The 23,801-nt window shown below is 46.5% G+C and overlaps 1 protein-coding gene across 11 annotated transcripts in view; it reads left to right on the top strand.

Moving 5' to 3' along the window:
- RERE (arginine-glutamic acid dipeptide repeats) overlaps positions 1-23,801 on the top strand; it is a 432,591-nt gene that overhangs the window by 359,121 nt on the left and 49,669 nt on the right. For 7 of the 11 annotated variants that reach the window (XM_082612291.1, XM_082612295.1, XM_082612298.1 and 4 more), the window contains one exon: positions 11,599-11,679. In XM_082612291.1, coding sequence (XP_082468417.1) covers positions 11,599-11,679 — 81 coding nt within the window. Of the gene's footprint in view, positions 1-9,525; positions 10,125-10,313; positions 10,486-10,855; positions 10,889-11,150; positions 11,254-11,598; positions 11,680-23,801 lie in introns of those variants that run through there. The other 4 variants (XM_082612300.1, XM_082612301.1, XM_082612293.1 and 1 more) reach the window with 4 other exon arrangements.

The raw sequence follows: 23,801 nt of genomic DNA, 5'->3' as shown, positions 1-23,801 counted from the left end.
GTGCTATCCGCTGTGGTAACCGCTGGCCACACGTGGCCATTGAGCACCTGAAGTGTGCTAGCCCGAGTGGAGATGTGCAGTTAGCGTAAAACAGACCCTGAATTTCACAGACTGAGTAGGTAAAAGGGAATGTAAAATATTTCATTAATCATTTTTATATTGATTACACATTGAAATGATAATATTTTGGATATACTAATGTGCTATTAATGTTCATTTTACCTCTTTTTAAAATACGGCTCCTAGAAAATGAAAGTTACGTACTTGGCTCACATCTGTGGCTCACATTCAGTTTTTATTGGGCAGCCATTGATCTAAACGCCTTGCATTATAATTTTTGCAAAGGGCCTCCCACTAAAGAGTTCTACTTCTTTGTTCTCTTGTAACTTATAGGCAAGCCACATTTCTTTTTCAGTTTATTCCCTGTTCCTTCTGTGCCAAGATCTACTTTGTTAAAGAAGGTGAACTTTTTAGTGACTTAATTATGAGCCACTTGACCAAGAACATTTACATGGGGACTGCAGTGCTATCGCAGGGAGAGAAGGCGCCTCTCATGTCCGTTTGGGCTCGTTATTAGTGTTGGGTTATTTTTAATTTGGGTGTAGCTGGGCAGCCATAATTGGCAAGAGGTATTTAGCTGGCGGTATTTCTACATCTGTTAATGCTGCTGCTTAACTAGCCAGTTCTCATTTGACTTGAAAGTGCATTGAAGCGTGCTGCTCCGATATTCACCCCGTGGCAATGCTGTGTTAGGCCTGCAGTAATGAAAGGACTTCAGCTACTCAGCATAATCATCTAGACTCAGAGGTCACATAGACAGAGATGTATAGGATGGCTCAGTGGCCTTTGCTAGTGGGCAGAGTTGCTGTGTAAACCATCCAACATAAGGTCATTTTCCTGTTGGGCATGTGGTCTTTGAAAAATGGAGTGACTTTTTTTTTATATTTGCGACCACCTGGGAAGGGTTTTGCGCACAGGTGTGTTGAAAAAGGAAATTGTGGGCTTCACTCTGGGTGGTGAGCCGGCATCGGGGAGTGGACTAGCGTGGTGTCTCTAGTGAGACTTGTATGTTTGAACGGACAGGAAAGGTGGTGTTGAATCATTCTGTAGGTAGTAATTAGAGAGTCAGAGACTTAGCACTGAGCGTAGGTCAGGAGACCTTGAGTCAAGCTGCAGGGCCATTGGCTGGGAAATAAACAGCATTGTAAGAAGGCCAAGCCAGTTCACCTCCCAGATACATTCATTTTTTCATTCGGCCAGTGATAGTGGTCACCTGCTCTGTGTGTCAGGGACTGTTCTAGGTGCTGGGGATTCCCTCATGTACTCAGTGTCATACGTAGCATGTCACGTCACGTCAGGGCAACAAGAGCTCAGTGTTAACATAGAGCAGAGGAAGGTTATAGAGAGTGATAGGCCTGCGGATTGTCTGAGGAAGTCTAATCGGAAGATGGTTCACTGGTTGATATAATTAATAGTTGACTAACATTGAGGTTAAAGGTTTTAGTGATGAAGCTTGTATTGGTTTCCTATTGCCGCATAGCAAATTACTCCCAACAATAAAAATCACCTCAACTTAAAACAAGAACGATCGTTTATTATCCTGTTTCTGCAGGACAAGAATTTAGAAATGGCTCAGCGGTGCATTCTGACTTGGGGTGCTTTCATGAGGCTGCGGTCAGATGGTAGATGGGGTTGGAGTCATCTTGAAGGCTCCTTCACTTGCGAGTCCAGGCTAGGAAAACTCAAATAGCAGGGGCGGGGGCTGCACAGCTGGAGCTTCTGAGGCATCTCTCTCTCTCTCTCTCTCCGCCTCCCTAGGTGGTCTCCCCAGCATGGTGACTTCTGGATAACCGTGCTTCTTAATGTGGTGGCTCAGGGCTCCAAAGACACATGTCCAGAGAGGGAGAGCCAAGCAGAAGCTGTGTTACCTTTTATGCATGCCCCAGCCTCAAGCTCCCAGTGCCAGTTGTGCCCTGTTGGTCAGGATAGTTACAAAGATCCACCCAGGCTCCAGGGCAGGGAACAGAGACCCACATCTCAGTGGAGTGTCTTCATCACACTGTAGGAGCAGCATGTAGGATGGGACGGAAATAAGAGTCTGTCACAAATACAAAGCTTTTGTGGGTATGTGAGTTTGTTTGTTTTGTTTTAAATAATGTATGATCCTTGCCTGTAAAGTGAGAGCTTTGACCAGCTTAGATGTTCTAAAGCTTCCTTCCGACTCTGATATTCTCGGATTCTACTATTATTACAGACATGGCAGGGAGTGAGTGTTGAGCTGACAACTGCCTAGCTTTTGTAGACATTTCTGGAGCACGTCAGCAGAGCCAGCTGGGGGGGGGGTAGGATGACTGCTGGACTCTTCTTGCTGGCCTCAAACACCTTAGGACCTGGCACTTGAGTCACCCTTTGTGTTTCTGTAGCTAATCTTCGGTGGGGAGGGGGGGGCAGAGGCGGGGGGATAAAACGGTGATGAGACCAGGAGAGCTGTCTGTTGTCACAATGCTCGTGAACTGAGGAAGGTAGAAGAATCAGGGCAGGATCATATTAGACCTACCTCCCCCAGTTCTCGTTCTCATACTCTTTGGCCTTTGGAAGATTGGAAAGTAAAGGAACCAGGAAAAAGAACTCTTTGCTGTTTTTCCTCCATGACAGCTGAATATTTGAAACCTGCTGTATTTGACCCTAGAGAGGACTTCTCTTAGAAATGGACAGGCTTGTACTGGGGCTTCTGTTCTGAGGACCATCAAATCTTTTGGGACGGGGAAACGGGTCCTTTTTGCAAAACCTAGGATTTATTTAATGTTAAAGGTATCTTAGACCGATCTTCTGCATTTCCAGGTAAGACAGTTGATAAAACATATCATGCATTAACCAGGGTCTCTTTCTGAAGAGAGGTTAGCCATCCTCCTGTCTCTGTGTAGGAGAGAGGCCACCTGCCTGGCTGCAGCTCCCAGTGATGGAGAACTAGGCATCCACTGTTGAGGCTTTGTGGAGAGATGAGAGAAAGCCCGCCACTCCTCTTAACACACGCGCACACGGAAGCCCGGGGGAGGCCTAGTGACCTATACAAGGGTGTCATTATTTAGTGGCAGAGCCATGCACTCCAAGCCAAGCGTTTCTGTGGGAAAAATTTTAACATGGACATACAGCATACAATCTGTGGCACTTTTGCTTCAAAGAGCAAGTTGTGTATGTTTATACCTAAAATTTCCTTTAGAGGTTTTCTGTTTTGTTTTTTTAAAGACAGATAATACCCTTTAATTCCTCTGATATGTATAGATGCAAGAGAAAGTTTTCTGCACCTAGATTCCAAGCAATTAATCCTATTTTGAAATCTCATCTCTCTACTTCTCCACCCTTCCTGATTAGCTATGGATTGGGGCAGGATATTTAATTAACCTAAACTTCCAGATTCTCCACCTGTAGCATGGACCCAGTGACACCTACGTTGGAGAGTGTATTGAGGAGCCTTGAGGAGGATGTGGTCTGGGACCCACCAGTATCCATGTTGAGACTGTGATGTCCTGAGACAATGGAAGATGTTACTCTGGATAGAAAGCATAGGACAAGTCTGAGCTAGGGAAAATGTCAGGTTTTGGAGAGACTTGAGAACTATCAGTAAAAATGTGGTTATTATTTTACTTTATTTTACTTTTTAAATTTATTTATTTATTTATTTTTGGCTGTGTTGGGTCTTCGTTTCTGTGCGAGGGCATTCTCTAGTTGCGGCGAGCGGAGGCCACTCCTCATGGTGGTGCGCGGGCCTCAAACTGCCGCGGCCTCTCCTGTTGCGGAGCACAGGGTCCAGACGCGCAGGCTCAGTAGTTGTGGCTCACGGGCCTAGTTACTCCGTGGCATGTGGGATCCTCCCAGACCAGGGCTCGAACCCGTGTCCCCTGCATTGGCAGGCAGACCCTCAACCACTGTGCCACCAGGGAAGCCCTGTGGTTATTATTTTCGATTGTGATCCTTGTGATTTTTAAACTATAACTAGTTGAATGGAACTTAACTATTAACTAGTTATTCTGGAATACTGCTAGTAAATTCAACATGCACTTACAAAGTAGAGTCAACAAGAAATTAGGAGCAACATACCAGAAATCTCGGAGATGCCCACCATGGCTTGCTGGCCTGTCTCCTCTCAGACACACTGCTTCTGCTGCTGTTTATTGAAAACGTCACGCTTTACCTGGGTCGCCCTTTTGTTGATGTGTTAAATATTTTAAATCAAAACCCAAATGATACGTTTCAAAGCAGTATCAATAGTGTACCTCCAGCCGGAAGCGTGTTTTCGATATGGGGTGATGGGAGTCTGTAACAAACAGGATTATATGGATGAAATGCAATAGGTTCTCATCTGGTGGTTGCTCAGAGAGAGCCACTGTTGAATGAACAGGTAGGCGTCCTGGAATACAGATGTTGGAAAGGCTTTTATTTCTTCTGCTTGGCATCAGTCTTCTCTTTTTCCTCCCTACCCCTCATTAGCATAAGCCCACATTGAGGAAACGTCTTCAGTTTTCTGCTGCTGCTGCTTCTCTACACCTCCAGAAGGCCAGTGGACAACTCCTCTTACTCTCTGCCTGGCTTGTGGGCTTACACTTTTGTCTCTCCACTGGGGGCAACTGTGGTTTGCTTACTTGCAGATCTGCCTGCTCTTCAGTCCCCTGAGAAGCAGCAAGTCATTAACATAAAATTTTGTGCGGAAAACAAGGTAGAGCAGGAGCCATTTTCACAGTGGGACTCACTTTAATACCTGCAGTGTTTTCCAAACAGTTATGTAAGAGGACTGAGTAAGAGTCGCTTTTCAGAAGTCCTGGTGAGTTTCTGACTGGGATACACTAGTTAAAATTCACCAGAGGGAGTTAATTTTGAAAGCTCTCAGCCAGGGGTTAATGCAGAGTTATCTTTTAGCCATTTTTGCAGCATTGCCCCTCTCCCCAGCTCCTCTCCTCTGCTGTAGACACAGGTCAGATCCAGCACTTGAGATGAGCCGCGTTGGGAGTTGCACGTGCACACGAGGGAGATAGGCGCACCTTATTCTTTGGCCTCATCGACCCAGCACTCCTCTGTGTGCAATCCAATTTGATATTAAGAGTAATCTTTTTTTGAGATACGTAGGGCAGGTATTTTATGGCCAGTTTAAAAGATGAACAAACCGAGACAAGAATAAATTAAGTTTCGAGAATATAGCCTTTATTTGTCCATTCGTAGACCTTGGGGAAACACTTAAAATCTTGAAATGCAAACGCAGGCAGCAGTTGCCCATCATAGCCCTGATCCACACACCCTCCTCAGCTCCATTCTTGGCCTTCAGCCCATCCCTGAAGTTCCCTGACTGTTTACGTTGGTCAGTCTTGACCCTCGCACCCTGGTTCAAGGATTTGGTGACACGTGGTTAGTTGTCCCATCTGTAGAATGGAGACATTAGTAGCCCCTGCCTCGAAAGGTTATTGCAGTACTTCAGTGAGTCAGTTCGTGTAGAGCCCTTAGGAGAGTGCCTGCCGTTGGAGCACGACTCAGTGCTGGCTGCTGTTCATGTTGAATAGCTGGAGTCTCCCTACCTTTCTCTCATCCTGACACAGAACAGTGAAGCTGCTTTTGCCCCAGGCCAACCCTGGTCCACCCCTTCCCCCACCCCCGGTGGGAGACAGTCAGTGTCTGGGCAGCCAGTGAGGCCGTCATCGCCCCTGGGCACAGGGCTTGGGAGGCTCTGAGCTGGGGCAGGCTCAGCAATAATGAGCGGAACTTTTGAACTTGTTACTTTATCATAAGAGAGAATGTTATCGCACTTTGACCCAATTAAGTTTATCCCTATTACGTATCTCCCATTTCAAAAGTGGCTGTGTCTAAACAGCCATGTCAGAATTACTCAGCGGAACAGAGAAGCAGACCAGATCCTAGGACTTCTGAGTTTGAATCTCACATTCTTTCCATTCTACCGAAAATGAAAAATAGAGCCCTCCCGATTCTACTCAGACCCAAATTTAACAGCAAGCACTGTGTTCAGGTAACTCACTTTTTTTAAAGCCAAGAATTAAATGTTCTCTACCAGAAACTTATAGGTAGGTAACTTCTGATGGTGATATGAAGTGTTTCAGCTCAACAATAGAAAACTATAGCAATGTGTCTAAAAACTGGGGAGTAATTACGAAACCTGATTATCACTACAATGGCAATCATATTACAGTGTATGAACGTATCAGATTAACATGTTGTATATCTTGTAACACAGTGTTGTACGTCAAAATATATTTCAATAGATAAAATCAAAATTGGAGCGCAGTCACAAACTAAGTTGTAAAACAAAGCAAAGAACAGTCTCCTTGCCATTAATAAATCTGTATGTATATTTGGGTCTCATCTGGCTATGAGGATTGAGAAATAGAAGAGGACTTGTCTTGTGCTCCCAAGAAACACACAGGTTGATTGAAAACAAAGAGCACCAGAGAAACCAGTGCCAACACCCGGAGAACCTCAGCTCATGGGTCTGAGAGTGGCCGGACTGCAAGCCTGTGGAGCGTAAGAAGTGGGGCTGCCCTGCACTTGGAGCAGCGGCCCAGCCACAGCTCCCGCCTCAGGAAGGAGCAGTCTTCTTTCTCCTGCACCCTTGGCATCTTAGCAGTCTAACGTCTATACACCGTCAGGGACAGAACAGCTAATGGACGGAGACATAATTCATGAGGCCTTGAATCTCAGCACTGGAAATGCTGAATTTCAGCTCAACTGCTAGAATGCTATTAAGAAACAGACCGCGTCTGTGAACTTTCGTTTAGAAGCTTCCAGTACCTGTCTGTTCGTGAGTCGATAGTGTTAATTATGAAATTAAAGTCTTAAACAAACGTCAGGGTCTTCATTTGCAGAGAGATGAATGAATAGAGGGAACGGAGACTACAGCCTCAGTAAGCTGTTTAACATACTGACCTATTCTAATCATTGACCACTCTGAGTGGGTTGGCTTTGTTTCGATTTTAAGGGCTACTCTACATTTCTGGTAAACCACAAGGTAAAGGCTGGTCTCTGAGAAGCAGATGTTTTGCCTGTTTTGAGGCCTTGTGGCTTTCCATAGAGAAGTAACAGTACAGGCCACATGAAGCTTTTACTTCCTTTTTTTAAAAAAAGTGGGGCCAGTGGTGCTTTGTACTTGATAGCATAGTCATTGATACATACTGACAGCAGTGGTCTGTGTTCACCATCAGATGTCAAATCCATATTTCTGGAAGTAGTTAGTTTGAAATGTGTATGAGACAAGTGTTCCCAGTGGGCTTGGACCATAGATTTAGAGCCATGGGAGTGGTGGAAGTCATATTGGGAGGGAGTCTCAGAGCAGAAAACCTGGAACAAAGCCTCGGGGAGACTCAGAGGTTGAGGAGAGAATTAAGCCACCAGGTGACATGAGAAAAATCAGCAAAGTTTGGTGTCAGGGAGCCAATAAGATCAACTTTGTTATCAAAGTTCCAAACGGACCCTTTGGCATTTAACAGTCTATTTCCACCGTGCCCACCCTTGCCCAGGCTCTTGTCATCTCATGGTTTGTTTCATCTGTGTATCACAGACTTGGGAGCTCCAGCTGCCTAATGCTATAGGGAGGCAAGGTGGTATAAGATACAATTCCTGGGCTTCCGTGGTGGCGCAGTGGTTGAGAGTCCGCCTGCCAATGCAGGGGACACGGGTTTGTGCCCCGGTCCGGGAGGATCCCACATGCCGCTGAGCGGCTGGGCCCGTGAGCCATGGCCGCTGAGCCTGCGCGTCCGGAGCCTGTGCTCCGCAACGGGAGAGGCCACAGCAGTGAGAGGCCCGCGTACCGCAAAAAAAAAAAAAAAGATACAATGCCTGTCTTTTCAGAGCTCACAGACACTATGAGTACATGAGGCCTTTTACAAATAAATAAATGCGAAGTGAATGGGGATGGGGATGGTCAGGGAAGTCTCATTTTGGAGTGGGAGGGATTTGAGCTTGAGTTTGAGGTGAACTGGAGGTAGGCTGTGGAGAGAAGTACTAAAGGTACCCCAGAGTCAGAAGTTCAGACAGAGGTGGTAGCATGGGCCAGTTGGCATTACTGGACATCTGTTTGGAAAGGTAGGCCAGGACAGGATCCTGGTGCGCCTTGAATGCAGGGCTAAGGGTTAAACACCACCCTGAAGAGGTCAAAGAGCTATTCTTAGGTAGGGCCTGGGGGCAAGATGGTGTAGGACTCACGATGAAATCCGTGGTTTTGAAAAATTCCTCAGCAGAGGCTTGTAAATGGCTGGATGGGAGAGATGGGTTAGTGGGCTAGCTAGCAGGAAAGGAGGTAAGGGTTTGGCCTGGGACTGCTGCTGGAATGAGCGGGAAAGGAAGGCACTGAAAGACCTTTCTCAGGAAGAACACTGAAGAGTTGATTTGATTTGGTGGGCCAGCAGGAAAGGGCAGATCATGGGACCATGACTGAAATCGCTTACGTCTGTAGACTCTTAGCCCACTTCACCGAGACTGTAGCGGTAGTGCCGCAGGGCATGGCTTTTGGAGCCCGGGTTTGAGTTCTGCCTTGACCGCTGAGGAGGTGGGTGACCTTGGTCTGGTTACTTAACCCACGCTGCCTCAGCTTCCTTGTCGGTAAAATGGAGATAATAGCAGTACTTCCTTCTAGGTTGTGAGGACTTTGAGGCTCCTGACGTATAGTAGGTACTTAAGAACTGTCGAGTGGATGCTGTTCAGAGGATTATAACAAGTGGAGGAATCAGGGTCTGAACTCACGTTTGCGGAACTCTCCCACATTACCCTGCGCTTCCAGGTTCAGCCTTTCTCAGACGCTCCTTCACTGGGCCGGCCTCTCCCGGTGAACCTGTTGCGTGTCCGCACACACGCACGGCCCTGCCATTCCACCGTCTGACTCACGCCAGAGCCCACCTCAGCTTTGTGCAGACTCTCCCTGTCTGATCACCACTTCCTGTTCTCTGCCTCTGCTCTTCCGCGATCTGCCTCCGCGAAGGCGTTCTGAGCAACAGCCCGTCCCTCTTCTCGGCTCCCTTGCAGCACTGGTGAGCTGCCTTTCACTGCTTCGTGCTTGGCCGACCTAAGTCTCAGAGGGTTCTGTAATCGCCTCACACACATTTATCTTACCTGCTAAAAATGAATCCGTTTTAATAAAGGTCCATGGCTACCTTTTTTGTTGTTATTTTAAAAATTCCTCCCAATGTTAGGTGCTCACTCAGTACTGAACTTCGTAACGAGTAGATTAAGAAGCATTAACTCTGAAGGCCGAGGTTGAGCTCCGGTCATCCTCATCTCACACCTGGGCTCCCTCTCCAGCCTCTTTAACTGCATTGCAGCCGGTCTGTCCCTAATGCACGCCGAGGGCCACACGGCCACCAGAGCAGTCTCTGTGCCGGTCTTTTCGTGGAACGCTCTTGCTTACACTGCTCCGCTGGCCTACAGCTAGGAGCAGGACTCCTCAGCCTGGCCTGGAAGGCTCTTTGCAACCTGACCCTCTCCCCCTCTTCAGTCTTACCTGCTGGGACGCCACTCCGCACACCCTGTCCTCGTCGCAGTTCCCAGGGTGATCTGTGTGCCCTTCCTGGCTGACCCCTCTGCCTGGAGCCCTGCTGAGCCCACCTGGCAGGTTCATGCTCCCCCTTGTCTCGCCCCTACGACGGCAGCAGAGTAAGTTGCTTCTTCCTCCTGACCCCACCTGCCGCCCTTTGTTCCTCTGCTGCTTTTCGTTGGGGCCCAGAGATTGATCTGTTTACCTGTTTGCCAGGCCTGCTCCTTGAGGGCAGGGCCGTCTCGTTCCTCTCCACATCCCGATGGAGATGTGGAGATGCTCTGCACGCAGCCCGGGATGCGTGCTGAGCATATAAATGATACTTTTTTCAGGTAACGAGGGTCACTGCTTCAGACTAGAGCAGAGCTTGCTTCTTTCTGGTGCCTTGCCGGATTTTTCCTTTTGAACTATACGAATTATGTTGAAAACTGACAGTGATGAGTCATATCTTAGAAAGGGGTGAAATCTGAAAATGCAGAGCCTCCAGGAATGGAGTAGGAGGTTGCAGATCGGTCTTCCCGGCCAAGTCTGGCTCTTCACTGAATTCGCCCGGCTGGTCTCAACCGCGGGGAGTGGGAGGGACTCCCCTCCCGGTGGGCAGGTGATTTATTGGCTGGGAAGCTTCCGCGGTGATTTAGTTGTGAAACGGCGCCCTGCGAGGTGCCGGCTGAGGCCTGGGCCGGGCGGGAGCGGCCGCCCACAGTCCCGGGCCGGAGGGACCTCGGGGGTCGTCGGGGCCAGCCCCCACGCTTCGCAGCCCGGGGGCGGCGGGCGTGCGCTGCTGACTCTGCCCGCCCGGGGGGAGGCCCGGGGGGAGGCCCGGAGACGGAGCAGCCCGGGGAGGGCCCCAGCCCGGAGCCAGCCCCGCGGGCGCCCTCTGCTCGCGCCCGCCGCGGCGGGGAGGAAGTTTCCGTGCTCTGCCGCCCGGGTCGACTCCCGCTTTTTGGAAGGAGGAAACCGAGGTACCGGCGCCGGGGTCCCGCGCGGAGCCTCGGGGCGGGGGCCGGAGCCGGGCCGGCGGGCGGCGCGGCGATCCAGGCCGCCTTTTGCAGCCGCCCGCGGCCGCGCTGGGCTCTGCGCGCCGCTCCGGCCTCCTCCCCCGGCGGCGGCGGCGGCGGCGGCGGCGGCGGCGGCGGCGGCCGCCCCAGCCCCGCGCCCCGCGCCGCGCGGCCCCGCCGCGGTCACACGCCGAGCCGCCCGGCCGCCTCCGCCCTGCGCTTTGTGGAGCCGGAGCCCGAGCCCGAGCGCGAGCCGAGTGACAGGCGCGGCCTCCCGCCACCCGGACCCTGAGTGCGGCCCGCGGCGGCCCCGCGTACCTGTGGCTGCTGGCGATCGGCCGCGCGGGACCCGGCTTCGCGGGCCGAGGTGGGGTCCGGGGTTCCGGCAGTGGCCCCGCTGCGGCGGGGAGGGGCTGCCCGGGAGGAGTGGGACAAAGTGGAAGTCCCCGGGCCGCCGAGGGAACGGGGGCGGGGAGGAGCCGGGAAGGAAGAGGGGTGCTGGTGTTTGGGTGCCTGGTGCCCCGGGGCGGCTCTTGCGGCCGGCGTGGCGGGGCAGGCAGGCCGGCCGGGGTTCGGGCCCGGTGGGCTGCCGCGGTGCTGCTGCCGTCCTGGTGAATTCCCCGGACTAACGAAAGGCCTTTGAAGCCTCCAGGGTGCCCTTCTGGAGAAAAGTCTCCAGCTTTGGTCCCGTTCCCCCCTTCAGCTCGGCACTTTGGGAAGCTTCGTTCTCAGGTGGGGACCAGTTGTGCTGTTTTATTGATGGAAGCACGGAGCGTATGTGTTGTTTATACCTCCGTGGACCGATGCAGAGACCGGAGGCAGCGAAGGCACAGACGGCTGCTTGCCTCAGACACGGGACGTCCTCCTCAGCCTGTCCGACTGCGGGACTGGGGATCTGACGGAGGCCGTCTGGGCGCGGGTCCCGGCTGTGCTGCTGAAATATTCCCCCGGCCGTGTCGACGTTCCCTAGCTCGGACTTCTTTGGGGTTGTTATTCTGCTGATTGCAGAGATCTTTGCTGACATCCTGTGTTGTTTTTGGCTTTTACATCCCATTTGTTGTTTCTTTTTTATCACAGAAACGCTTCGTTAAGGGGCTCAGGCAGTACGGCAAGAACTTCTTCAGAATTCGAAAGGAGCTGCTTCCCAATAAGGAAACAGTGAGTACAATTGGACTTTATGTAACTTGATTTTTTCCTCTTCGCTCCTGCTGCTTCTCCGCACTTGATCTTGTGAAATGGTTTCCTTTAACCCTGTGTTGTGCTGGCCTCGAGGATTCTTTTCATTTTACTTCCTTCACTTTTAGTTTTAGCTCAGGATTCTAGATGGTGAAGTGACTGGTTATGCTTATCCCCAGGAAGGTGGATTTCAGAACAGAAGAGTCTTTGGCAACAGACGTTTTTGGGGGGGGGGAGTCTGGGGTGTTGGGGAGTTAACATCTAATTTTAAATACAGTGGCTGAAATAGAAAATATCATTTATCGCTAGTTTGGATTTGCTTATTGACAAAAGTCATCAACAAACAATAGAGCTAAGAGGTTTGTAGCTCAATATACTTTAAATTCTCTGGGGACTGTTTTTTTTTTAATGTTACTATGTTTTGAAGAGTAGTTGTACCTAATTTTCCAGCCCTAAAAGTTTGCACTTTTTATTGGACAGATACAGAAGGATCCCTGTAAGTTGCTTGAAATGAGGCTTTTAAAAATTCCTTTGATATTTCACAATGCTGAGAATCAGGTCTGATGAGCGCTCTTGTTAAACTTGGGGTAGGCGGGTTTGCTAAAGAGTCTTGGGAGTGAAGTTATGTAAAGAGAATGCTAGCCGGAGATTCATTCAGTCTTACCTGAATGTGCCTGTGGTTTCCTACAGGTGGTATTGGAGGAGGGTGGGGAGAGTCCTCCTTGCAGCTAGGCCAAGGAATAGGGGAGACGGGGGGTGGAGTAGGCCAGCCACTTCCCAGTGCCTATGGCCCAAGTACTACAGAAGTTCACTTCAGGACTTGGGGATGGGAGGTGAATATTTAGACATTGAGTGCTGCTTCCCCCACCTCAGCTTTTGGGAGTGGATGGAGGAGAATATCCATGAAGAACACCCATGACAAAAGCTGGTGGGTTGGTTTGGGTTTTGGTTTTCTAATTGGGTATTGGGTATTGTTTACTGATTTCCTCTTATTCAATTTTGGTTCTTTTATTCAGTTTTTTTTTTTTTAAACCTACTGTTTCTGGACACGTTTTCTGTACAGCACCTTATAAACAGACCTCATAATAGGGGAGAAGCATTCTGAGATTTCAAGTATAGCCTCGTATAAATTGGTGGTTTGCATTAATCAATCATAATTAGATTAAAATTTCAGTATTATACATGTAAATATGCTGAGATGGGTCATTTTGAGGATAGTTGAAAAAAAAAGCTTGTTTATGGACATTAAACTAAAATATATTATCAGTCTGTATAATCAAGTTACTTTTTGCTCTTTCCAGAGCAGAGTGGTAAGAGGTGTTTAATGTGGAGCAGTGAAAGAAATGCTTTTTACGTTTTCTGAGGATTTCAGTTATTTGAAGTAAAAACTAAAAAGGCTTTACCCTGTAAAGTATAGGAATTTTGGTTTGGCCCAATTGGAGTGAAAATGAGAGAGATTATTGAGTAGATTGGAGCTGATGTGAGGGGCCAGATTATAACCTCTCAACTCAATTTTCTCTCTCCCTATGCTCTGCTAAAAGTTGCAAAACATGAAGAATTTGATACAAGATATCCCTCTACAGTTATTTTATCTTTTTCTTTTAAAAAGTAAACTTAATAGCAAGATTAAGCATTGAATCTAAAATCTGGTCTCTAACATTTGGAAATGCCAGACACTTTGCATTTTATCTCCCCTGTGAAAAGGGATCTGAATAACCTTTAACCTAGGGAATGGTCTTCTAATCTGTTTTTCCTCTTGCTCTTGGTTGTCGCTTATTCTTATTGATGTCTGACTCAGTAGTAGCCTCTTTTTTTTTGCCACACAGAAGTTCTCAGTACAGCAACCTTTTGAGCAGGTTCTCTGGTTTTTTCCAGGCGCCTCTTTCCTGAGACGCTTCCCCATCACTTCTCTGCAGTCCCTGTTTCCCAGCCGTGTGGCTCCAATCCTCCCATCTCCTGTGGCACCCAGCAGTCTTCCTGTTTCCAGCCTCTTCCTCAGGGCACAGTCATTGGAGCTGATGGGAGGGTTGTTTGCAGCACTGGAGAATTTATTAGGGCTGAACATTGGCTAACTGTTCCTAGTGTCCTGCTGTCTTTTGCATGGAATTGGAGGAGGTTGGTAGTAGGATAAATCTTAAGTATTCTAGTCAGCTGGGAGCAGCACTCAATATTTTCCTTAGTTATCAACATGGCCAGGCTAATCATTCACAAGTCATACAGAGGGGAGGACAAAGGTTATTTTTCATTTTTGCTGCAGAAGATGAGAAAACACTAGGTACCAGTGTTCTTGGTTCAAAACTTCCTAGGTAGAAATCTTCATATGGTCATGCCTTTTAAAAATACATATATGTGTGTGTGTGTGTGTGTGTGTGTGTGTGTGTATGTATATATATATATATATACACACACATACACACACACACACACACACACACATATATATAGCAAATCCCGCTAACCTAGATACTTTCCATATTGTCTTCTATTTACCGGAATTATTAACTCATTTCTTTGCTATTCTCAACCAACTTGAAACTTCAGAAGGGTGTCAGCATCCAAAAGAACACGCCTGATTGGGCATGGGCATGGGGTCAGCAGACCTGTGTTCTATTCTTGGCCTTACCAGTAACTATAGTACTTGATGATCTCTTTTAACTGGGCAGTCTTCTTTGAGCTGTTCATTGGGAAGTTCAGGTCAAATCCTGACACAGTCTAGGAAATTATTTTCTCTAAAATGGTGTGTCTTTGCATGAGAATTTTATTGGTGTTAGAATCTTTATAAAATGTTTGTACATCTTTGGTTGTCACTGTGCCTGAGACCAAAGTGATGGTTCTTCTCTCCTCTGCCACTTACCTGCCATAGGGCCTTAAGCGGATTATTCAGCCTCCTGTCCTTTAATGTCTGAGTCTGTACAATGGGGTGATCCTGCTACCCCTTAGAATTTTTTTTTTAATTTTTAAATTAAATTAAATATTTTTTATTGGAGTATAATTCTTTACAATGTTGTGTTAGTTTCTGTTGTAGAACAGAGTGAATTAGCTACATGTATACACATATCCCCTCCCTCTTGGGTCTCCCCCCCAGAATTGTTTTGAGAATTTAAATGAGATACTCTCTATATAAAGAGTGCATAAAAACACTGGAAAATGATTGTTCTTCTTATCTACCTTGAATAATATGTAAAGTAGCTAAATGCTATGAAAAGTACAGAATTATATTCTGCTTGTAAACATATTGAACCTATATAAAAAGAAATTACCTGTTTTTCATTAATCTGTCTTGCAGAAAACCCATTTAATTGAAAAACAGAGTGGGTGGAGGGCACTGCCTAGTCTAAAAGATGGAATTCCTCTGTCTTGAAGCTTTGTTGAGGAGACTTCCACGCTTACCAGGCCACTCGGTGCCGATGTACATTCAGAGCTTCCTGGTAGGCACGGACACGGAGAGCTCTCCCAGCTCTTTTGGTTTCTGGTGTTTATTACTCAGGAGCTAAATCTGGCTTTTCTCTGAACACTGCTGCCCACTGAAGTGGGAATAGTGGCTGTGATTGTGGAAAACCAACTGTTTATAGAGGTTTAGTTGAGTGGGTATTACATGTTAACCTCAGATAGTTTAGTATCACAGTCGTGCAAATATCCTATAGTTGATTATCTTTCTCCCTGTTCTCCCTTCCTCTAGAACTATTTGCCTCCCGCAAATGCTTATAAGATGTATAATTAGTAGTAAAATACGGTAAAGAATTTTTGCTAAGCATCTCAGGTTCCCCTTGGCTGTATGCTTCTTCTCTCTCAAGACACTCTTTGACCTAAACCACATCAGAATCTTGGGTATTAGTACATTTGTATAAATCACAGTGAGCGCCCCGTAGCTGAGCTTCTGAGAAAATGATGGAGAACGAGGCTTCTTGGGTTCTGCTTTAAGCACTGCCGTGTAATCTTTGGCTTGATGAGTCACATGACCTTTGATGCTAAGGTAATGCCTGAAAAAAACAGGAGACCTAATAGTGTTGAATCTTAATTACCAGGAGGGGAATCCATGTTACAAATAACACAAAATCATAGGTGTTCCAAAAATAATTTTTCGTTTGATTTTTACACATTGTAGTTTTCTTCAAAAACATGAGATGATTACTCAGGTGACAGTGACATATAGTATCTTCTTTCATGCTGAGAACATCTCTTTGTTGTTTGAACCAAAGACTTTTCCGTGTCTGACACTGGGGTGGTTGTCCCTTGAATCCTGGCTGGCCTTTGTGTAAAGCTCTGTCTGCTGGCGCTTGGACAGATTCAGCCAGCATTGCATCGTAGACAGGGAGCACGCACTTAGTGACCTGTCTCAGCGGCAGCTAACCTTAGTGAGAAGACAATTTGATCCACCCCGACTTGATAGGGAGAAGAGGTGCCCCTAGAGGATTATTAGCCCCTGGATGGAGCAGGGGAACAGGCACACACTCTTGACTCTCTTTCTCATCTCTTAGTTTTATTTTTGAATACCTAGCCCAACAGAGATGAAGCTCATGTTATTTGTAAACCCAGTTACTGGTGCCTTAATATTTACTATGCCAGAAATCCATTTTCACCCATTTTCAGAGCTAGTTAAACGTGCCATATGGTCCAATTTTAGAAAATTTTGTATACCACTGAGCACTGTAATGGTGGCATGTCTATAAAGAGAAGCAAGGTGCCACCCGTGCCCCACAGGGAGCTGGCATTGCAGCAGGAAGATGAGCCATTTGCAGGCCTGCCGTGTTTGGCAGTTTGTGCTTAGGGCCCTGGTAGAGGTCCGGGTCCCACAGAGTGAGCACAGAGCCTGGGGGTTTCTGGAAGGCTGATTGGAGGATGTGGTGTTTGAACTGAGCTTCGAAGGAAGGAAGGATATAGGCCATGGTTGGGAGGGTGGAAGAAAAGCGACTTTCCAGCTGTTGGAAATATCACGAGCAGAGGCATGGGGAGAGGAAATTGCAAAACGTGCCCGGCAAGTCCATGAGTGTGGTCGGAGAGAAGGCTGCACGAGCTGATGCAGTGGGATTTAGGCCAAGCTTATGACTTGGAGGTAGACTTGGGGGGACCTTGCACTCTCTCCCAAGAGTGCGTTTGGGGACCCATTGAAGTCTTTTGAGAAGAGAGGTGAGAGCATGGGAGGTGAGCATTCTTGAGCAGCACCAACGAGACGGGGACCAGAGAGGAGGTTCTTAATAATTCAGTCTAGTAGTAGGACAGGAAGTGGGGAATCGTAAGTGACTTGTGGAAATGGAAGTCTTTTATGTTGACTTTCTCTATTGAAAACGTGTCACTACTTTTTTGTTTGTTTTTGTTTTTTTTGAATGAGACCAAGGGGCAGCTGTTTTTGATGTTCTGAGCTTTTTTAACCTTGGGTGATAGGACGAAAAGTATTGGAGATTTAAAATTTTGAGAAATAACATGAAAATCAACCATCTTTCTCAGCCACATTTCTGGGAACGAATTCTATTAAGTATATGCATAACTACTGAATGTTAGTTGTTTGTTTCTTCAGGCAAAATATCTTTTGCAGAGAGCACGTTCCCTCATCAAAGAATAACCACTATGGAGAAAGGGCTTTAAGACCGAGTAATCAGGGACTTCCCTGGTGGCGTGGTGGTTAAGAATCCGATTGCCTGCCAATGCAGGGGACACGGGTTCGAGCTCTGGGCCAGGAAGATCCCATATGCCGCAGAGCGACTAAGCCCGTGTGCCACAACTACTGAGCCTGCACTCTAGAGCCCACGAGCCACAACTGCTGAGCCCACGTGCCACAACTACTGAAGCCCACGTGCCACAACTACTGAAGCCCGTGCGCCTAGAGCCCGTGCTCCGCAACAGGGGAAGCCACCACAACAAGAAGCCCGTGCACTGCAACTAAGAGTAGCCCCCGCTCTCCGCAACCAGAGAAAGCCCGTGCGCGACAACGAAGACCCAATGAATAATAAAATAAATATTCCCATTTTCAGAGCTAGTTAAACGTGCCATATGGTTCAATTTTAGAAAATTTTCTATACCACTGAGTGCTGTAATGGTGGCATGTCTGTAAAGAGAAGCGAGGTGCCACGTGTGCCCCACAGGAAGCTGGCATTGCAGCAGGGAAGATGAGCCATTTGCAGGCCTGCCGTGTTTGGCAGTCAAAAATAAAAATAAATAAAAATTTAAAAGATACTTAAAAAAACAAGAGACCGAGTAATTGGGATTCTGTTAATATTAAGAGGTTAAAAATGACTAGCATTTAATACTAGAGTTCAGCATGAAGCTTTATTTAACTTCAGGTTATAACCTTAGATAAACAAACTTTCTAGCCTCATTAATGCTTAATCTAATGTTACATAACAAAGTGTGGACTTCCTGAACCGGTTGATACTATTGAGGACACAAATTTGTTACAGCCACATAACATACTTGATTTTAAGCCAGAGACCTCGACTGCAAATGATGTGTGTTCTCACCGCTCTCAGTGTGGTCCTCAGACCAGCATTATCGTCATCACCTGGAGCTTGTTAAAATTGCAGCCTCTCAGCCTCCTGTCCATTCCTATTGACGCAGAATCTGCATTTTAATAAGCTCCCCAGGTGATTGGAATGCAGAGTAAAGTTCAGGAAGCCCTGCTGTTTACAAGGATGAAGACTTGCAGATTCTTAATCCTATATGTCACATTCATTCTTAAAATAATGTGGTTTTCATTCTGTTAAAGCTGTAAATTGTTTCACTGTTAAATAGGGCTTGATCTTGCTTTTCAAAGGGTTACAGAGTATTTCAAACATATAGAAAAGTATCTGGGCTTATTTTCATGATCAATAATAGAATTTCCCAATATGGCTTCCCTCTTCCCGTCTTCCATTTTGTCCTAGAAACACAATTGTAACTCATGTCATATTTCCTTTTATTTATTTATTTTTGGCCGCACCATGCAGCTTGTGGGATCTTAGTTCCCCGACAAGGGATCGAACCCGGGCCAACGGCAGTGAAAGCGTGGAAGCCTAACCACTGGACTGCCAGGGAATTCCTGATGTCTCACTTCATATAAAAACTGTTTTCCTCTTTATCTTTTGACATGCAGCCAAAATATGTGAGTTAGGCTAGCCTAGACCCTACTGAAGTTTCTAACAGAAACCTTTTTATTTGAAGGATGAACTTCGCTTATTAATATGAAGTTTGCATATTTAATACTACAGTGTTTTTAAGTGTTTCTTTCACTGGAACCCCTATACATGAAGAAGAAATGTAAATATTTTGAGAGGTTGGCAAGAAGTGGGTACAAAGACTGACGTGCCATACCTCTTCCCTTAATAACTTGTCCTGGGGTAGGTGCAGGTAGAGTTGGGATTTTCCACTCAAGGCAGAAGTGATTACCCACAGAAACAGGCCCTGCATTTTGGCAGCAAGTACTCTGGTCCTATAGTTCCTCCCATTAACATGGAGCAGAGCTTTGACTCTCTTCATTCTGAGAGTCTAAACTCTGGATGTTTGACTGGGCAGTGGTCCAGTTGTGACTAGGGTAATCTGAGAGAGAGAGAGTGGCTGATTCCCTTGTGTAAGTGAAGCAGTTAAGAAATTTGCATGTAAGAAACTTTTTTGCTGCTGATGTTGGGGGAAAGGGGAGGTCTTTAAAAATTAGATGACTTTTAAACTTTTATTTATCTATTTTTAAAGAGTAATTATTTTTAACTTTTTTGGAATCAGTTTTATGTGGCATTAGGTTAAGCAAATTATATTGAAACTTCCAGAGAGTTAGATGACTTTTTAAACCAAGGGCCTTGGATATTTGCTGTTCTCAGTGTACACATCTTAGGCCTGTCCTTGGTCTTACCCTACGTATTAGGACTGGTAGGAATGGCATGAGTGTGCTTTGATTGTATGCGCTGTTTTACTTGTAGAAACTGCACTCACGTGAAAGACACCTTGGACTTGCTGCTTGTAAGTGTTTACAAGTGCTGCTTGTAAGGATGAGTTATTTATTTGCTGTTGGCATTTGCTAACCTATATTTCTCATGATTTGGCTGGATCTTCGTTACCTGATGACTTTTAAGATGGAGACATTTATGACTTTTAAGCCTAAATAGACTCACTCATTTTATTAGCTAGTAAAAGCAAATGGAAGGTTTGAAATGGTCTTTAAGAAGACTTAAAAGTTGTGATTATAGTCAGTGTGTTTATCTACTTGGAGCTCATTTTATATTGTAAGTAGATTTTTTTTTTTTAGCCTTAATGAGATCTGTGAACCCATCCTAACTTTGAAAATCCAGTTTGCTGATGTTTTAAAAAAATAAATCTAGTCTGTTAAAAACTGACATGAAAAGTAAGTTTTAAAATGTATCTGAAGTCATAATTCTTGAATAATTAATTCATTTTAATCTTACTTGAACTTATGCCCTTGAGTAATAGTTAGGAAAAATTAAGAATAAAAAATAATCGTGGGCTTCCCTGGTGGCGCAGTGGTTGAGAATCTGCCTGCCAGTGCAGGGAACACGGGTTCGAGCCCTGGTCTGGGAGGATCCCACATGCCGCGGAGCGACTGGGCCCGTGAGCCACAATTACTGAGCCTGCGTGTCTGGAGCCTGTGCTCCGCAACAGGGGAGGCCGCAATAGTGAGAGGCCCGCGCACCGCAATGAAGAGTGGCCCCCGCTTGCCACAACTAGAGAAAGCCTTCGCACAGAGGCGAAGACCCAGCACAGCCATAAATAAATAAATTAATTAAAAAAAAATTCAGTAGGGGAGCTAAATGTTAAAAAAATAATAATAATAATAATCGTATTGTTTTGAAACATGAAGCAAAGCATTCACCTCGGGCTCATTCACAGCTGCTCACCCATGGTGGAAAGGACACACCCCGCCCCATGAAAAATGTTTTCTGTTGTGTGTAATTTGAAAGCCATTCATTGTATTATGGAAATAGGAAAGGCAAGCCAGAGAAACCTGTCTTGGGACACCAGAATTCCATTAAGCTCAGTTTTCTTTTTGAGATGTTTAATTTTTAAATTAACTTTCAGTGTTAACGGCCTTTGTTATTTTTTCCCCTTTGGAGATATAATTCTTCTGTTCAGATCCTTCTACTGAATCCTCTAAATTGTGGCATCATAATTCCCAGGAATTGGCCTTTGAGGTGACCAAACCATCCTCGCAGTGGGCAAAATTGGGAGTGTTTGGGGAGAACTGTTTTGGGGAACCTTTGGTACCCAAGGCCTGTGCTCTGCGGGGCGCCTGGGGTGCATGAAAGGGGGCTCGCCCTCCTGCAGCTCACAGCCTGGGGAAGGGGCGGCGGCTTTGTGTTCTTCCCTGCAAGGTGCCTGAGTTGCAGTCACTGAGGCTATCCTGAGCTCAGGTGTAGGGGTCCTGCTTGGGGTGCGCGTCTGTGAAAGCCATGAGAGCCTCTTTCTCTGTGGACTGGTGGCCATTACACAAAGAGCCCAACTTCTCTCAGCAAAACTGTGTTTTGTTCTGCCCTTTAAAAATTAATATTTTGTTTTGGTCTTGGACTGTGGACTCTGCTTCCCTTTTTCTTTGATGCATTTCTGTTCTGCACATTTACATGCATCTATGTATGTATATGGAATACATATATGAGGTTCTGGGCAGGAACCTTATTTTAATACCTCTTTATTTCACCTTTAGTGCCCTATAATAGGCCCTGACTTAATATTTGTTAAAAATGAAGTGTGTGTGTTCACACATGTGTGAATGATGGGATAGAAATACACTGTGTGTGTATATATGTCTTAAAAGACTAAAACTCAACGTTTTAAAGGACCAGTTGAAACCTGGCCATCCAGGCCTTACACCATGTAGTGGGCAGGAATCCTTGTTAACTCGTGTCCCCAGATAGTAAGACTGTGACTCGGGGTTCACTGTGCACATTGGACTTTCCGGTTCTGTTCATCGTGGGCAGTAAATCAGCTCTACTGTTTGCACAGCAATTCTGTTTTCTAGATTATTTATAAGATTGAAACCCATTGTTTATTTTTCTCAGCAGGTTTATTGAGTGAGTCAAGAATAAAATATTGTCTTAAGCAGTAGAGTACGCCATTAGCCAATTGCAGCCTCAAAATGGTCACTAGAGTGTGCGCGCGCGTGTGTGTGCGTGTGTGTGTGTGTGTGTCTGCTGGAGGTGAGAGCCAAGTGAGGTGGGGGAGGTTCAGTGTTGCCAGCTTTGCAGCTTTGCAAGGTTCCTGTGACTCTTTATGGATTTTTTTTCCTTTTAGTCAGTTAGTGAGTCACCATCATATGCTATTTTACTATCTTGAAAACAGTCTGGAATTTTTATTCTGTGTCTTTGCTGTATGAGTGAAACACCACCGGGGATGTTGTGAACAGTATTAAGCTAAAGTTTTCCCTATAATGTTTGGTTAAGTGTTTTCCGCTGAGCCGTTGTCGTTTTGTTCCCATGTGCGGGAGTTGGGTTTTTCTTGAGTTTGACAAGAAATGGCGACTTTCATGTGTTTGATTATTTTAGAGGGCTGGAAACAGCATAGGTCCAGTGCCTCTGGGGTTTGGTGATTATTGATTTAGGCACACGCCTCCTAAGATCAGAACCTGGTTCATTTTCCCACAAATGCTCTGCTTGGGAAATGTGTTAATGAGGTACATTGAATGAGTCAGAGCTTTGTGGCTTTAAGTTGTCAAGGGAGGTGTTTAAGTTTTGGAGGGAAAATCTGGATTTGTGGAATAACTGAATTCAGAAGGAAATCGGCCCGGTGAATCTGTATACATGGCTAGCAGAGAGTAAAGCAAGTAGCAAGTGAACTGGGTAAACTGTACACATTCTGCAGAGAGTGGGATAAAAAGCAAGACAAAGCTTTTTTTTGGCGGGGAGGGGGTGTGGGTGGCGCACAGCGTGGCTTGTGGGATCTTAGTTCCCTATCAGGTGACTCAGGAGAAAAGTCCATGTGTTTCTCTGTACCGTATTACGTCTACCAGATGTTTAGGCAGGATAATACAGTGAAAGGACAAAATGCTTCTTTACATAGTCATTTTGTATTCACATTAAAATGTGCAAGTTTAAAGTTAAGAATACGCACCCATTTGTCCAGATATGTCTTAGACTCAGACTAAGGCATACTGTTTTCTTTTGTACTATATTCTGCTCTAATCACTCATTTGCCAAATGCTAAAGGGTCTGTGAATACTCAACATTGTTATAAAATTTGTTTGGAAATCAGTGACTTCTGATATCTAGCTAGCGAGAATGTAAACAGTTTGTGGTTTACTCTTCGCGCTGCCCGTTCACTGAGTATCCGGAGAAGATGAGGGTTGGGCCTCAGCTCCCTCGGGGGTTGCTCCCGCTACCGCAGTGTGGGTTGGCGTGAACCCAAGTGCTCACCTGTGCGGTGTGGACTGTGAGTGGGGCCTCCTGGAAGATGTGCGATCAGGGCTGGAAGCTGTTTGAAGGATAGGTTTTTTAAGTGTTAAAACTTGTTTGAAATGTCTTGCCAGAGAAAGTTCTTGACGTATCCTTGTCTATTGAGGAATTTTCGAAATACCCGAGTCCCTCTGCAGCATCCGTACAGAGTGTGCTCCGCTGCTTCTGAGAACCTGGTAACAGTGAACCCATTCAATGTGACCTGGTGGTTTTGGACAGTTGCATTGTTGGAAATGCCCTCCTTTTACTGAGCCGGCCTTGGAATCACTTCTCCTTCTGTAGGTCGTCCTGGTAGAGAGAATTGTTGCTGCGACCCTCCCTCTCAGAGTGCTCTCAGATAGGTCAGGGTAGGTGGCACGTTCCCTGCCTGGGCTTCCGGCTTCAGGCTGGGCAAGCACAGGTCCGCCCGCACCGTGGGTGGGTCAGCTTGGGGAGCACAGGGGCTGCCCTCTCCTCCCCCAGCCCCGCCCCCTCTTCACCCGGCCCCTCCCCCTCCATCCCCCGGGCCACTCCCTCTCCTCCCTGGACCCCTCCTTCTCACCCCTCAGGCAGGCACAGGAGCTCATTGCTTGGCAGGCTTCCTAGAGTAACAAAGTCACACCGCAGGCTTTGTTTGTTCTGTCGAGTTTAGCACGTCTTGAGGTTAGCATCTTTACCCCAGGTCTCATTTCCCACAATGAGAAGGTGTTAACGTTAGGATTTAGTAAAGGATGTTACCTGGGACAGCAGTGCCTACTCAGA

The sequence above is a fragment of the Mesoplodon mirus genome (assembly GCF_964341445.2).
Source record: "Mesoplodon mirus genome assembly, chromosome: 3".
Classification (NCBI taxonomy): domain Eukaryota; kingdom Metazoa; phylum Chordata; class Mammalia; order Artiodactyla; family Ziphiidae; genus Mesoplodon; species Mesoplodon mirus.
Note: the sequence above shows the minus strand (reverse complement) of the source record. Positions and strands in the feature narration are given on the sequence as shown.